Source organism: Pelodiscus sinensis, chromosome 14, assembly GCF_052426305.1.
Source record: "Pelodiscus sinensis isolate ZL-2025 chromosome 14, ASM5242630v1, whole genome shotgun sequence".
Taxonomy (NCBI): Eukaryota; Metazoa; Chordata; order Testudines; family Trionychidae; genus Pelodiscus; species Pelodiscus sinensis.
Genome location: NC_143065.1, coordinates 9323055 through 9337387, shown reverse-complemented (window position 1 = coordinate 9337387; position 14333 = coordinate 9323055). Strand labels below are relative to the sequence as shown.

Genomic DNA, 14333 nt, shown 5'->3' with positions numbered 1-14333 from the left:
CTACCTTTTCTTCACATTAGGCTTGTTATATTGTTAAAGAATAAAAGTCATGCTACCAGACAGCCAATCCCTAAAGCTACAGAATTATGACAATATCATGCAAGCTGTTATATTCAACAAGCCCACTGCTAACAAGTGGCTACATCTCTAGCTAAACAGACCCAGATTGAAGACAAATATTAATTATTAACATTCATACAAATGGAAGGTAAGTGATTAATGTATTTCCCTCAGGAGAGCATAATCAGTAAACGGCTTATATTTTTATTCTTTTGTACTCCACTTCAGGATGGAAACAAACAGCATCAAAGTCATTGCCCCGCTCAAACAGCTGACGTGCCAACACGGATGAATTTCTCATCATGAAATCCTGAACAAAAAGACCACGGCCAAGACATTTCACCATTCATCTTATTTCCTTTATTAGCAACAGGTAAAATCAACAGAGAAGAAGTCTGTCACTGGGAAAGAGTGTTCCACCATTCTAGAGATTAACCCATTCTATACAGCCCCTGTTTAAACATGCTGTCACAACCCCAACACTGCCTGTTCATTCCCACCTGATTGAGGTAATGATACTCCTCGGGCTGTTTAAGATGGAATGCCGATCTTTCTTCCTCACTTGCGCCTGCCAGAAGGTAATAAAATACATGGTAGTTCCTGGTAACAAACAAAAATTATGTTAAACTTGAAAATGAATATCAGAGCTGCACACGTTCTTCTGTGTTTACTAGGAACCTGATTTTCAAAGTTGTGGGCCTGCAGCTGAGCATACAAATTGAGACTGGGACTTTCCAAGACCTGAATGGTATTAACTTTCATTGGCTTCGTGCCCCCCTTCAGGGTTTGGGGCTGCTGCAGGCTCCCAGCACCCACCGGAGCAGCCCCTGCCTGTGAGGTGTCCGGGCCGGTTGCGGACAAGGGCTGCTGGCAGGAGGGAGAGGGGGCAGGGAATTAAATCTGCCAGGGCGGAGGAAGCATGTGGGCTGGGAAGTGGGGCCAGAAAATGCATGCGGGGAGAAAAATGTGGAGACACCCCCTGGAGCCCTGCCAGAGGGGGGTTCCCACTGGCCCTATGGTACACTGAATTTGAGACCCCTGCTGTAGTGAGTATCTACATACTGCAGCACTACAGCAGGGCAACTGTGCCACTACTGAATGTCAAGTGTAGATAAGCCTTTAACTTAAACTGAATTAAGGCCATTTTAACTCTGAAAAAGTGTATTCACACAAGGGTTTAACGCAGTTTAACATTCACTTTCCTGAATGTTACCATGTAGATAAGCTACAGGTCGACTGTCTGTAACTTGATTAGCAATACATACTTAGAATGGTGAAACTGATATCCTACAGTCCAGGTAAAATAGGGTATTAAAACCGTCTATCATGCACCCAATAATATGTCATTAACAATATAAGGATATACATATGAAAGAAACAGGCTCCTACCGTTCATTGTGTTCCTGATAGACTAGCCTGGATTTCTCCAGTAAATACTTTTCAACATAAGCTCTGGAACAAAAATAAATAAATAGTCATTCAGCTCATGTTCGACACATATACAAGAAAAATTGCTGAAATGTTTTACTGTACAGAAAAGATGCATTTTGTTTCATTCTTCTTCATTTAGTTATATACATTTCTTCCTTGCAGAACAAGCCCAAAATTATGTTTGACTTTTGAGGGTTTTAGTTTGATATGAAGCCAGGGCTAACACCTATATGATCTCTGAAGAGTTTGCAGGCAACCTAAATGGAAACCTTGACAGAAACTAAAGAATCTAAGATTCCTATTAATCCAAAATTCAGCAAGGTAAAACTGACTGCTTAACCCTCTACATTCCAAATACATATCAGAGCCCATTTGGTCCTGATCACATAATGAAGTGATCTGTAGAGCCCTGCAAATCCGCAGACATCTGCTTTATGGTCATGGGTATCCGCATCTGTGCATATGGATGCAGATATCCACAGCATTTTGTGGAATGAGCTGCAGATGCAGATACAAATTCTGTACCCATGCAGGGCTCTAGTGATTTGCCCATGGAGATTTCATTGCAATTTCAGGCCTCCATTTTAATACCCTCCTATATTATGGTAGTTTATACATTCAAGCAATTTTAGTGTTAAGCATCTTGATACTAAGCTTCTCACATTTATAAGCTCTTCATGTTTTGGCGATTAAACATGTACATTTCTTTAACCTAATATTAGACAGTGGTTTTCAGAACTCTGCAAGTTGTTTGCACATTTAACGTGCACATTCAAATGCAATTAAAAACATCAGAAATTGTAATCTCGGAAGCAGGGCTATCCTACTGTGGCTAACACAAGAGGTGTCCATTTTTGGATACGTCTTAGGCACGACCATAACAACACGACTGATAAACAGCATGTACAGGACAGACAAATTTTGCACAAGTTCTGAAAATTTGAATCCAAACATCTGTTAGATCTATTCTTTTAAATTTACCCACAGTTAGGAAAGTAAATAATGTATATTTGTGAGGTTCGTGGAAAAACAATACATCATACTACAACAGAGGCAGCTAATTATTTTTAAATGCTATTACTGTGCTTTGGGTGGCACGCAAGGAGCTTACAACTCTAAGTGTAGACACCTAGTACATTAGATGGTCAGAGACAGGGAAGTGCAATTTCTAAAGGAAGCCAAGAGGCTCCTTCATTTTCTTCAAGAGGCGTGGGCCCTACCTGTATTCCACACATGGGCCACATCACACAGCACGCACCTGAGTCTGGGAGTTTTCGCAGGCAGTGCCCATTGGCCTGCACACGTGCCATAGCCTCCTCGTGTTCTGAACTGAGGACAAACTGTGGTGCCTCTCTCCCATTTCCCATTCTCACCTCAGTTCTAACAATTCCCCGCATAGCGGGCGGAGGACGGGCAGTGGAAAACAGACAAGGAACACACACCTCGAAGAACCTTCAGGAACAGGTAAGTAACCTCAATTTCTTCTTTGAGCAATACGCCCTATATGTACTGTGCATGTGGGAGATTAGAAAGGGAAGGCAGAAGGCCGATCGGAACACTGTTGCCCACTGGACGTCTTCATAGGAACTGCCTGTCAGAAGACAACAGTTGAGGTAAGAGAAGACTGAAATTCTTCTCTTTGCATCAGAGCTGCCACAGCTGAAGAAACTTTTGTCAAGACCCTGGGGAGGGCTCTGACTTGGTAATGCTCGTCCCTGAAGAGAAACTGGAGGAACCTGCCATGGGCTGGGTGGCTGTCTATTTGAAAACAGGCTTCTTGGGCTGAGAGCCAGGACCTCCATGGCTCCCCTAACAAAGGAGTTACTGGGGCTAAGGATATGTGGAATTTTTGTTTCTGAATGAACCTGTCCAGTGGTCTCAGATCAAGACTTGGCCTCCATCCCCCATTCTGCTCAGGGATCAAGTAGTAAGAGGAATAAATCCCTTCCTTTAATGCTGAAGTGGAGCCCTTTCTGTGGCTCCCCTGCGGCAAAGGGAGTTTACTCGTCTTAGAATCTCCTCATAAGAATGGTCCCTGAGAAGCAACCTGGCAAGCAGTTTGTGGGTATGAGGTACCAGAAACTTAAACAACCTGCATGGCTATCTGATCATGCCCATTCATCTGTAGTTAGCGCCCTCCAACTTTTGGCTAACTGGGTAAGGCAACTTTTGAATATCAAAGGACAAAAATGAATTAGCATGAAAGGAATACAGATCTCAACAGTCCCATTGAAAGAACTCGCTACTTGGGGTTTGGAGTATTGATGTAACAGAGGCTAGGGTACTGGCTCCAACCATTGCTTTAGCATGGTGGCTCTTGAGGACATTGGTGGTTAAATGGCTGAGGAGTGGTCTTTCCCTATACCTCTGATTCCAGTATTTTGACTTAGCGAAAGGGGTATAAGTGGTCAGAAAGCCAATATTGTTCTTGAGTCTGAGGGATTGAAGAGATTCATCCATCTTCTCAAAGAATAGGCTGACAGTTTCACTACAGATCTTGGATGGTTCTCTGTGCCTCTCTAGGGGAACCTGAGGATAACAAGGAGTCTCTCTTCATAATAATGAAAACACCATCCCCGCTAAGCACAGTAACTGCCACGTCCACTGCAGCTTGGCAAGAAGCTTTTGGCCACTAATCTGCCCCCATCCTTTAAGGCCTGGAAGTAGGCCCTATCTCCTGCAGAGAGCTTATCCTTAAATTCCAAAAATCTTATTAGACCAACGCCGCTGCATAATCTGAAATCCTGAATTGAAGGGAGGGAGAAAAGTCTTCTCTTCCATCAAAAAGGTGGAGTTCCTGGTGTCCTTTATCCGAGGGAGTGGTCTTTCGTTGGTGGTGTTTGGACAACTCTGCAACCACCTTCAACCCAAGAGTTTGACGGTGGGTGAGAGAACCCTTCCCACCCCCGATGGAACCAAAGCAGCAATTCTCAGTCCTCAGGATGGGATGGGCACTCAAGGAGGAGTGTGTCATATTGATTTTGCTGGGTCCATGATGACCTCAATGATGAGGAGGGCCACTCTTCTGGGACTGGGAGGATCCAGAATGTCTAGTAAACCTGTGCTGAGGCTCCTGGACTTCCTCAAGCTGAATCTGAAGCCACCTGTGCACAAGCTCTTAATATTGTTTCAAGTCACTTGATGATGGAGATGGAGAAGATGGACTAACTGCCTCAACCAGTGAAGACAACAAGCTTGCCCCTGGGACTGTCAGAACAATTTCAGCTTCACATAACCCAATGAGGCCAGCCGTAAGTGTCTAGTGATGGCAAACAGGACTCCTGAACTGATTCTAAGTGTCTAGCGTAGGGTTCTCAGTCCCCAATACTGCCAGGAGGATGGATCAACAGGCAGAGCAGCACCACAAGGCTTAGAGTGCCAGCTGTCTCCTGAGCAACTGCATCTGCTGGGAGCTCAAACCCCATGCCACCTCCATCCAATACCACAGACACTCCTGAGGGTCTCAGACTAAAAAACCAAGGCAGATAAGCTTATCTCTGGCACAACTGAAGGTCCTGGTGGTTGCACCTCAAGGCTGGTCAGGACAGTCTCTCTCTGGTGTATCCATGTACACGACTAGTGATGGTCCTGAAATGTGGAGAATGTGGCTAAGAGCACAGATGACCCCAGGAGGAGGCAGCTCTCTGATCACCCCGGGGTACCAGTAGAATCCATTGGCAAAGCTGTTGGAACCCTAAGGTTTCCTGGTCATTGCAGCAATTAGCTTGCTCCATGGGCATGCCCCTACTAGCACTGCATCTACACTGGAAGGGGATAGGAGCACCAAGAGCAGTTTATCCCAAATCTTCAATATCAGAGCTGTTGTCAGAGCAGTCGGATGCATACCCTGGCATGCCTCCTTCTCCTGCTCAGAACATTTCGGGTATCTAAAAGGGTGTCATAAGGAGGAGGGGGAAAACTTGTTCATCTTGGCCTCTGAGGATAGAACAAGCAGCAATGGGCTTAAACTGCAGCAAGGGAGGTTTAGGTTGGACATTAGGAAAAAGTTCCTAACTGTCAGGGTGGTCAAACACTGGAATAAATTGCCCAGGGAGGTTGTGGAATCCCCATCTCTGGAGATATTTAAGAGCAGGTTAGATAAATGTCTATCAGGGATGGTCTAGACAGTACTGGGTCCTGCCATGGGGGCAGGGGACTGGACTCGATGACCTCTCGAGGTCTCTTCCAGTCCTAGTATTCTATGATTCTATGATTTACTTGGGCCTAAGCACCCAGGTATGTCAACTTCAAGGTGGTCAGGGAGGGATTTGCGCTCTTTGGGGCAGAATTTGGGGAAGATGATTTGTACTTAGGTCTGTGAAAGTGCCCTTTGCTCTTGTGTCAAGTCTCTTCCTCATGCTTAACAAACTTGGCTTCTGTTCCTGAGCTTGAGCTGAGAGAGGCGCTGCCCACTTGGGGAAACTAACGTACCTGGGGCAGTCCCTAGCCCACGCTCAACTGAGATTTCATCACCTTCTCTATTAGATGCTTTCCGAGTCTCAGTGTCTGATACTCATGAGTTGGGCCTGGGGGGAGGGGAGGACAGGAGTACAGTGGCAGATACTACACTTGGTAGAAATACGAGCCTCATCAAATCAAGGAAAGCAGCACTGAGGTCTGTCACTCACTAAAAAGCAATGGCAAGTAATGTTTTTCAACTCCAGGACCCCGGACTTATGTCTCGAGGGGGATGCGGGGGAGGACACACCGCTAACTACATTATCTGCCTGTGTAGACTATACTACAAATACTAAAGCTAAAAACTAACTACATTTAACATCATACAGCAATGATAGTAAAAATAGCTGGGGACACCAAAGATTCCAATTTAGAGCAGGTGATGGCAAGAAGGAATTGAAGAGGTGTTAGCCAACACCCCCTTTTAGCCCTTGGAACACAAGGAAACCCACAGTCCAAGTGTGAGCCAATGGATACGGCTTGCCAAAAATCCTGGACTCAGTACCACGGTGTGCATGTCTCTCTCATAAGTGGAATACACAAAGATTATCACTCGAAGAAATTGCTAGTCTCAAACCTATAATATTAATCCACAGATACCACTATCACACAGCAAAGAGGTGTCATGAAAAGGGGCTGCATAAATTGATGGTGTAGTTAAGGAAGTGGCCTTGTTTCTTTTAGCCGTATTCAAAATAAAAGAGGAAATGTATCCTCTTCCTAACACAGCTACCCTCATTATAATGGAGAAGGATGCAGGGTTTGATTTAAGTAGATACAGGCAGTCCCCGGGTTAGGTACAAGATAGGGACTATAGGTTTTTTCTTAAGTTGAATCTGTATGCAAGTCGGAACTGGCCTCCAGATTCAGCTGCTGCTGAAACTGATCAGTTTCAACAGCGGCTGAATCTGGACGCCAGTTCTGACTTGCATACAGATTCAACTTAAGAACCCCAGGCATCCCCAAGTCAGCTGCTGCTGAAACTGATCAGCGGCTGATTCCAGGAAGCCCCAGGGCAGGGGCTTCCTGTAGTCAGCCACTGGTCAGTTTCAGCAGCGGCTGACTTGGGGACGCCTGGGACAGAGCAGCTGGGGTGCTGCTGGGTTGGTCCAGTAGTGCCACTGCTCCTCGGCGCTACTGGACCAACCCAGCAGCACCCCAGCTGCTCTGCCCCAGGTGTCCTGATTCAGCCGCTGCTGAAACTGATCAGCAGTGGCTGAATCAGGACTCCTGGGGCAGAGCAGCTGGGGTGCTGCCGGGTTGGTCCAGTAGCGCCAAGGAGCGGTGCTGCAGGACCGACCGGCAGCACCCCACCTGCTCTACCACAGGCCCGGGGCTTTGCTCCATGTCTCCCTGGTCTGCTGGGGGGGGGGGCACTAGCTGTGCCCCCCCAGCAGACCAGGGACACGGGGAGCAAAGCCGCAGCGGCAGCGGAGTCCCGCGCCTCCCCGGCTTTGCCAGAGCAAAGCCTCAGAGGCGCGGGACCCCTCCGCCTCCCTGGCTTTGCTCCAGGTGTCCCTCGTCTGCTGGAGACGGTCCCCAGCAGACCAGGGGCACCCGGAGCAGCTTTCCTCGCCCCGGAGGTCGAGGTGGCGGGACCGCTGCGCTCTGGGCAGTCCCTCTGCCTGTGAGCTCCGGGGTGAGAAAGCCCCGTTCGTAAGTCCGCGTAACTCGGGGACTGCCTGTATTTCAAAGTAGCAGAGTCTCAACATTACAAGTATGGACTTATTGCTGAACTGCTTGTTTAAAACAAAAATAAAGGTGGTGAGCAAGTTGGGCTTGACATGAAAAATTGCCTTAAAAGGCTGGAAAGCTGATGTTTGACTTTCAGATGTGTTGATTACCCACAACTAGCTCTGAAGTCACTGGGGGAGCTGTGGATTCTCAGCCCCTCTGAAAACCAGGCAATAAAGTGTGACATTATTTTGCTTGGAAACAAAAACAAAACCAACATGGTGATATAGTAGCTAAAGAAAACACATGATAGAACAAACCAGTTTTCTTATGAGCATGAAGAGAAAGAGTATGACTATGTTGTCATCACAGGATTTTAATCACACAATTCTCATGACCTATATCCCTGTGAGGCGTGAGGCATGAGGCTAAAAACGGAGGCACGGTTGAAAACGTACGCTGCATTACCGATAAACATTAATTCATAACAAGCAAACTCTTCATATGTCCCCACACAGGTAGCTGTAAAATAAGAAAGCTGGCCTTTATTGGAGAGAGAGTGTGCGCAGACATCTAACCTTCTAGGCCACATATATGGATATTCTGAGTGTTTACATTCCTGTTGTAAAGGTAAGAATATCAGGCTATGAAATACACCCCATTCTAAACCCCAAACTGCTGCTGATTGCCACTTACCCTCTCACAGTGCCTGTTTCCTGGTAATTCACTTGAATAAACTTGCCAAAGCGACTGGAGTTGTTGTTATGGGCCGTCTTTGCATTTCCAAAAGCCTGTCATCGTAAAGAAAAGATGTTATTATTGTGCTTCAGAAGCTACAGATAGCCTAACTCACATGCACATCACACGCTTGCTTTTGGGACTTGGCTGGCATTGCACAAATAATGCTGAAAACCTGGGAAGGATGGCTGAATGATTTCATAAATACAAGGCTTCTCACTGAACCTCAGGGGGTTGTTTTGATGTCCAACGTAAGAGCTAACATAGGAAGGAGCCGTATGACAGTTTCATACAACCAAACCATCATAGGCCATTATAAACCTCTGCTGTGAGAAAAATCAATGCTCAGCTAGTGTGAAATGGATTACTTCCCTAATGGAGTAGAGGCCTGTCCCAAAAGTATTGGCTGAGATAATTTAGAAGGTCTTACAAGCATATTTGCATCATTGCTTCTTAAAATATTATTTGAACAAATAAGAATTCAATTTCTGGATAGATTTTTACTCCAACAGTTCATTAGCAATAGTCTATACTAATCTATTGCTATCTAGATTTTAAAAATTAAACTGCATTATGCTTCCATTTTCCATCTTCGGCTGTAAAATGCTTGACACGACAGGACTGCACCTATATCAAGTGCATCTCTCCCACCTACTTTCATTAAAAACCGGTATTTACTGAAATATTAATTTACTGATACATACTGATGAGAGTAGTTCTGCTTCAGTAAAGACTCCCTAGCCAGTATGATCAGAAAACAAAGCTGTTTCTAACCAGTGCAGCTGTTCATGAGTTATTAGGCCACTGGGAACAGCAGAGTTGGCCTCCTGACTCTAGTAATGCAGGATTATCCTGACAAGCAGAGCCTGAGTTAAACCATCGCTGTTCAAAGCTAGAGGCAGTGTGATGAGTCTCAGTAAAATAGAATTGAATACTTCAGACTGCGTGTGCTAGCTCAAAATCACATCCTGCAACAAAACAATCCTCTTTAAGCCTACAGTAATGTTTTTGCATATATTTTGGTTCTAATCAAATCACTGAAGCAGGGAACACAAATGCCCATTATCACACAGAGAATTAAATCCAGTGAATCCACTATGAAACATATTTACTAATGTCTTAATGGCTGGCTGATTTTTTTTCAAATGTGAACATGTGGAATCTGTTAAAATTCAATGTAATCCATGTTAGTTTCTACGGGTCACTAAAAAAAAGTTTTACAATTCCAGAAAACCATCAATTTTATAGGCAATCTGGTAAATATTGGTGTACTCTGAGTGTTTCAGAGATTCACAGACCCACAGCCAGACGGGAACACTATGATCATGCCCTGTGTCTCACCCCCTGTGTAATACAGCCCATAGAATTTCTCCAAAATAATTCCTACAGTAGATGTTTTGGAAAAACATCCAATCGTGTGCATGGGTGTTATCACGGTCGTCTCCCTACTTCTGCACACAAGGTCATCTCAGATTGCTACAAACAATCCCACTACTCAATACCCAAAAATGGTATATCTGCTCTAGACACAATATTTTGTACATAAGGTCCCTTTACAATTATCAAATGAACATTCCAAATTCATTTTTGCCTCGAATACGAAGACTGTACATATTTATTCCCTTTACTACTAAATTCTGAAGCAACCAGTCTGAGAATACACAGAAGCTAATGTTACCTCCGTGTCTTGAAACACCAAACTAGCGATTTAGTTCTTACGTCTCTTGATAAAGTAAGCTTTCATTTTCAAGGATTGCTCTTTTGGTTCAGAGCTGATCACTTCAACACAATCCTCTACCAAGGTTTAAGATTGAAACTAGTAAGAAAAATGCGTGAGATGAATAGCTCTCAGGGCAGGTTTTTAAAAGTTGCCTCAATGGCAAGATGACTCCGTATTCCCTAACTTCCATTATCTTACGTGCTGTGCTGTAGTAAAAACTATGTTGTATCCAGCCTCCCTTGAGGTTCTAAATAAAACCAAGGGATTTTTTTTAGGTTAGAATTTGGGACAAGAGAATTCTCACTTGAAATAAAAAAAACTCTAATTTGAAATTGTATAGTTGGAAGAATCCAAAGGAAAAGCAGAATGTTAAGCAGCATGCTAAACAAATACCACTACCCAAATGATGAGTGAAGCTATGATGCTTTGGACAAGGACTGTCAGAGAGAGGAGGGAGAGAAATGCATGTCTTATGTTATGAGCACCAGTCAGTTACATAACAAAACACTCTACACTTCTCTTTGCAGCAGTTATGAATCTACTAACGAACAGCTTTTCTTGTCTTTCTAAGAACATGCGGAGAAGTGTTTGCTTGACGTAGTACCAACCACAACAAAGAGACAGCAACATGGTCTAGAGTGGACTGGGAATCCAGAAATCTGGATTCTATTTTTGACACCATCCATGTCCTTTAATGTGACCTTGGACAAATCACTTCACCCTTCTAGTCCTATCTCCCCACCTCCCTTTTGTCTTGTCTACTCCCACTCTAAACTCTTTAGGGCAGGGGGGACTGACTGACTCCCCCTAAGTTTTGGTACAGTCTATAGGTCAACAGAGTTCAAAATCTAATTACAAACATGCTAGTCACCACTCCACAGCCAAGCTAAGGTTTGCGACAGTGGGTCCAGCAGCCCAGCCTGGGTGGAAGTAGCGGGGGCTGGAGGCAGGCTAGGGCAGAAATGGGGCCAGCAGCACTGAGGGGCAATGGGCTGGGGAGTGGCAGGGGACCTCACCCGGGCTGGCAAATCCCCTCATTCTGTACTGGTCAGGTCCTGAGGGTGCTGGACCGGGGGGTCCAACCTCCACCAATTTAAGGAGCAGCATGTGTTTATATTCCATGTCAGTCAGCACACTGCCCCAGGTGTCCTCTGAATAAAACCAATAAACTTAGAACAATAATTCTGTGTTTGGAACATGGTTTGTACTTAATTATTTATTATTATTAATTTAGTTTTATGAACCTTTTCTGGAACACGGCTGAAATTAAAGATCACCAAACCCAGATGCTAAGTGACTGAGGGAAGCTTTATTTAAAGCAAATTGGTGTTATTCGCTTAAAGCAGTTTGCATCAGCAAGCAACATTGTACAACAGACAGCCATATGGTCATGCAGTTGTACCCCCATCAGCCTTTCATGTTTCTTTAAAAAAAATAAACCATATATCGATCCTATTAAGGATTTACGAGCGTTGGTTTTCTAGTTCTCTGGGAAGTACAGTATTTAAATGATCAGATCATTTTTAGAGTGAAAATAAAGTCTATTACAATTGTTATTTAGGAAGGCTTCTAGGCAGCAGTAAACCAGGGTATCGACTCAAGGAAAATACAACTACAGGAGATGCTCCCCAATCAGATAGCGGTTGTGCTGGAACTATTTTTAGGGTGGAGGTGCTAAGCTGGGCCTCATCCCACACTTGTTTGTGCCCATCAGTACCCCAGGTTGGGGTCAGACCTAGGGTTGCAAACTCTCCTGGACTGGACACCATTACTGCAAATGGCATCCAGTCTGGGAGAGATGGCAACCTAGCTCCAGAAGAAGCGGCTGTGGAGCCTCGGGCTGGCAACAGGACCCCAAGGAGCAATGGAGCCTGCAGGGCTGGTGGCCTGGACCCCAGAGAAGGCAGGCTGTAGACAGCAGAATCCCAGTGGCTGCAGAAGCCGGTAGGACCCTGCAGGGACTGCTCAGAGGCCAAGACCGAGGACTTGCAGGTCAGCAGCAGAGCAGCCCCTGGGCACAGGGACGCTGGGTGCAAAATGCTACAGCCCCCCCACACCTCTACTTCCCACGCCTACGGCAGACAGGATGTAGTACTTCTTCCTGTCCACTTCCCACAAGCCTGGACATAGATCCTCAGTGCTTTCCACATCAGTAACAAGAAAACTGCATGGAGGGCTGCCCCGAGCATCTGAAGGACGTACACTTCTGTTCTGCTTGGCACACATAGCCAGAGAAAAATTCGCAAAAGCCCACAGGTCTCTTAAGCGGACAGCCTCATTTCTGACACTGGCCGAGGGAAAAAATGAACAACCTCACATACAGAAACGGACATTTGCAGATCTCTTCACTCCTCCCACAATCCCACCAGCTCTCCCCACTTCTTCAGAGAGGCCCATCTGCCTCGCTGGAGAGAGATTTAGCCGTCACAGTTCCTAGGAGTGCAGTAAGCTTCCTTAGCTCACGTGTTTAACATATGGATCAGAGGTCTGGACTAAGGATAGGGAATTACAAGTGTTGGAGTAGTAAGTTCTCCATCTTTGGAAGATGTGGGCTTCACCACATTTTTCTCTTGGATTAACACAACAAGCCAACCTGTTTTATGACCTGAGAGTCCATGGAAACTATTCTGTGTAGTATCGCAGGGTCCATAATAGATATTTGCAATATTTTCTTTTTCACTCTTATTTGGGAGAGATTTTCAGGACATGTCTTGCTGTAATTTCACAAGACTAACCATATGGCAGAGGCACTCTGAAAATAGAGTTACCAACTCGCTAACAAGAACAGTTGAGAATTAATTTGAGGCAATTTAATATTTTTTTTGTTTTATTTATAAGGTCTCTTTAAAAGAGTGACTAGGCTATAAAAAGTCCTATTAAATTGCCTTATACATGAGCAAGTCTAGATATATTTGAACTGTACACTGTGTTCTTGTAAAGCCGGTATGATTATGTGCAATGTAACAGTACAGCCTTGAAAAACTGTGAATATAACTATTTCATTAAAACAAATTCTGTTCTGTTCATATTTCCCTCTGCTGATTGGCGCTAGGCTGTACATGCTTATTGGCAAAACTCCATAAAGAGCATTCCTAAAATTCTAGGCAAGGCCAGAGCTTTTACTGGCCAGGGCTCAACATTCTGAAGGGAAAAAAGTTCAATACTCCTCTGTTCGAGCAATACAGCTTGTCTGAACTAAACACCAATTCAAGAATTCAAAAAATTTAGCTGCAGACAAGTAATGATTCCGCTCCTGTAAGTTCCTACCGCATTTTTTAAACAGAAAAAGATATTTTGATTGGTCTGGAATTGACTTTAAAAGTTTATTAAATTGAAAAGCTTATGCTAGGCCAACTGAAAAGGTTTACAGAAAATTCAGTGTTGTCAACCTGAAATGTTCAAAAATCATGAGTCTGGTCACAAAAAAGGATTACATTAATAGTTAATATCATGAGTTGTTTTTTTTTGTTTTTTTTTAAAAAAAAGCTTTTTTTATTGCCATTTGGGTTTTGAGTGTTTCTGGTTCATGTTTTGAAACTTTTTCCCCACAAGCAGAAGAACTAAAAAAAATTATGCTTTTGCAACGAAAGCTGAAATTCTCATAGAATCATGATTCCAGAAGCTAAGGTTTTAAGAAAAAAAAAAAACATATGGGACTGGCACTAAAAATTGCAGGAGTTGGATTTAAAAAAAATTGTAGGAAATGGATTTAAATAAAAATCTAACAAGGAACTTTAACAGGTGAAAAAATGGATGAGCTTTTGGTGAACGCTGATGAGTCAAAGCTCGACACATGCACATTTGAGATTTCCCCCACACTCTATTCCATTGACCCCATCACTTCTGCTTATCTCCATTACCCCCAGCTAATCCCTACTCTCAAATTCCTTGCAGCCTCTCATTGTCTTTTAGCTCCTTTTCATAACTAGGACTAGGTCTTCCATATCCTCCAAAAAACAGAACAAAACACCACATCAAAACCCTATCCTTCCACCCTACCTGCTTCCCCAACTACAGAACCATCCCTTGCTCTCCAAGCGTATTGTATGGGCACAGATTTCCTCCCACTCAGTTTGCCTTTAATTCAGTGGTGGGCAACCTGTGGCGGGCCACTTGCAGCCCATTGGGGTTCTATGTGTGGCCCAGGAGACATTTTGTTTACTGCTGTCAATGCGGGGTTGTCAGATTCTGCCGGTTTCCATGAAGTTTTTTTCCTACTGATATTATTAAAACGACACGCATGTAAAGCGAG

General features: G+C 44.3%; 1 protein-coding gene across 11 annotated transcripts in view; it reads right to left on the bottom strand.

Moving 5' to 3' along the window:
* Nucleotides 1–14333, bottom strand: part of MYO9A (myosin IXA) — a 309520-nt gene that overhangs the window by 174361 nt on the left and 120826 nt on the right. For all 11 annotated transcript variants that reach the window (XM_075897519.2, XM_075897517.2, XM_089781943.1 and 8 more), the window contains 3 exons: nt 8320–8414; nt 1450–1512; nt 561–660 (listed from right to left, as the gene is read on the bottom strand). In XM_075897519.2, coding sequence (XP_075753634.2) covers nt 561–660; nt 1450–1512; nt 8320–8414 — 258 coding nt within the window. The remainder of the gene's footprint in view (nt 1–560; nt 661–1449; nt 1513–8319; nt 8415–14333) is intronic.